Source organism: Buceros rhinoceros, unplaced genomic scaffold (assembly GCF_000710305.1).
Source record: "Buceros rhinoceros silvestris isolate BGI_N320 unplaced genomic scaffold, ASM71030v1 scaffold13752, whole genome shotgun sequence".
Lineage (NCBI taxonomy): Eukaryota > Metazoa > Chordata > Aves > Bucerotiformes > Bucerotidae > Buceros > Buceros rhinoceros.
Genome location: NW_010400202.1, coordinates 37,290 through 39,635, shown reverse-complemented (window position 1 = coordinate 39,635; position 2,346 = coordinate 37,290). Strand labels below are relative to the sequence as shown.

The window sequence follows — 2,346 nt, the reverse complement described above, 5'->3', positions numbered from 1 at the left end:
CAGGAATGTGTGAGATTTTGTTTCCAGGCAGCGGCTGGATCAGCTCGGTAGGAAAAGCCTGTCTCCCGTGCCTAACAACCAAGTTTCCATGTCTTCAAAGCACAAATACATTCGGTTGTGTTCCTACAGCAACGTTAATGAATGTTTTTCCCTTCTCTGTCTTTCAGGGATCTAAACTACAATGAGCTGCTGGAATTCCCTGGGGCTATCAGGACACTGGGCCGACTGCAGGAGCTGTGAGATTTTCTATTTATTCTTTTCAAAAGCATTCCCTGATGGAGAGTGACGAACAAAGCATCATGTGTGCTCTGACTTGAAGAGAGCGCTTGGTTCAAACCTTTCTTGTGCCTTTCCCACCCCTCTCTGCCGTGCACATAGCAGCAGTTCCTACTCTCAATTTCGTCCAGTTCTAATCACCTCGACATCAGCCTCCACACCAGGGCTGGTGGGGGGGAGTGGGAGATCCCCCCTCAGGTTTGGAGCAGGTTCCTCCTACAGATCTTCGCTCTCCTGTGGCATCTGACGGACCCAGAGTCCAGCTGATCTCAGCTACTTCTAACGTCCATTTCTGGCTTGGGACCACAGCCTTGGAATTATCTGTGTTCTTGTGAGGCCGTGGCTTCTGCAGGCCCTGTGCCATCTGCTCTGACAGGCAGAAACTGTTCGATCTCCCTTAGGCCAAATTTATAATAGGGAATTACAAAAGTTTATGACCAGTTCAGTGGCTCTCTCTCCTCTAACTGCTCAGCCTGAGAGACACTTAAAATGGGAAACCATCCCTATTAACACCAACGAAGGTAGAAGCCTCAAGATGGGATCAAGTCGAGTTGATGTGGGTCCACAGTTCCTGTGGACCATAAGACTCTGTCACACTGGTGACAGGCTGGGGTGGGACAAAAGCAGCTGCTTTGGTGTTACTGTGAGCCTTAGAGTAAAGATCTGACCCCACTTTTTTCTTTTACTGGAAGAATTCTCAGGACATTTCTCTGATCAGACCAGATATCATCATTACTCTGACATCCAGACTGAGAATGAGATCCTTAATCCACTTTGAGATGGCTTTTGAAATGCCCGTCACTAATTAAGAGGCAGATTTCAAACAGCCATCCAACTAATCACTCCGGCAGACTGGCTTAAACACCCTGGGCATCACCCAGAGCCTGGTCTTGGTCGTGGATGCAGGGTGCCATGGCTGCCTTTGATGTGCAGGAGATCAGCCCGTGGCCACAGAGCCTCCTCTGCTGCAAGAGATTGTGATAGCGATTTTCTCCACCTTAACTAAAAATATCATAACTAGACAGACTTTGAAGTCACATGGGCCACTGGTTCATGATAGGCTGCACTCTGGTTCACAGCAGTGGAGCTATAATGGAGATCAGCCATCAGAACTAATTCCTGGAGGGTCTAAAACAAGTGTGTTTAGTTTGCTCCTGTTTCCTGACCTGTAAAGTGTTAAAGCTGAAGTCCTTGTATTCTTGGTGGGTTCAGTGGAGTGACGTAAGGACCCCAAGCAAAATGAGGGCTTTGACCTGCTGGGACAGAGGCTACGCCTCCTGTTTTGTGTGTTTTGAAGGCTCTCCACCTTCAAGTGTTGAGGAAAGAAGGTGTCTCCAAGCCTTTCTCATCCATTAATATCAAGGTACTTGTTTCTCCCACAGCGGTTTTCATAACAACAACATCAAAGCTATTCCAGAGAACGCGTTCGTTGGGAATCCCCTTCTCCAAACAATGTAAGAAAGCTAAACAGTTTCCTAAATGCTCACACCCCCCAGAATGGGGCATTTCCTGATGTCTTCGGCTGGGATTTCCGACAGTTGTCAGCATGACCACGATTGGACATTTGCTGAAATTAACTCCTTCTCCACTACGCCTCAGGGTTTTTTGCCGTAGGTTCTCCTTTCCCCACAGCTGGACATGGCTCGGTACAGGCTGTTAACAACAAAGGAACAGCCTATGGGTAGTCTCATGGACACCTTGCTGTGCATAACAGGATCTTCTAAGCCCTGGTTGACGTTTGTGGGTGTTTATTCCTTGTGTTTGGGAAAGCTGCTGGCCAGCTACAGCAGGAGCTCGATGTGTCAGGGAGCTGGGACACCAGATCATTGTGTGTCTTCCCCGGACCCAAGGACACCAAGTTCTGCAGATAGATACAGGCAGTTGTCAGCTCATTTCCCCCCTGACCCAGACACAGGTAGAGGTTTCTGGACAGTTCTTCTCTGAACCACACTGATAGTGGAAATTGCGGCAAGTGACAAAAGTCCTGCCTGGCCAGTCTCGGACTTAAGTTACCAACATCTGGAAAGCCATGGTGACACTGGGTAAAAGCAGTCACTGCTCCAGTCCACA

The 2,346-nt window shown here is 48.5% G+C and overlaps 1 protein-coding gene across 1 annotated transcript in view; it reads left to right on the top strand.

The window, feature by feature from the left end:
* The window catches only part of LGR6 (leucine-rich repeat containing G protein-coupled receptor 6), a gene marked incomplete at its 5' end in the record, with an annotated part of 88,922 nt that overhangs the window by 64,063 nt on the left and 22,513 nt on the right, over nt 1–2,346 (top strand). Inside the window, 2 exons of the mRNA XM_010131767.1 lie at nt 168–236; nt 1,659–1,730. Coding sequence (XP_010130069.1) covers nt 168–236; nt 1,659–1,730 — 141 coding nt within the window. The remainder of the gene's footprint in view (nt 1–167; nt 237–1,658; nt 1,731–2,346) is intronic.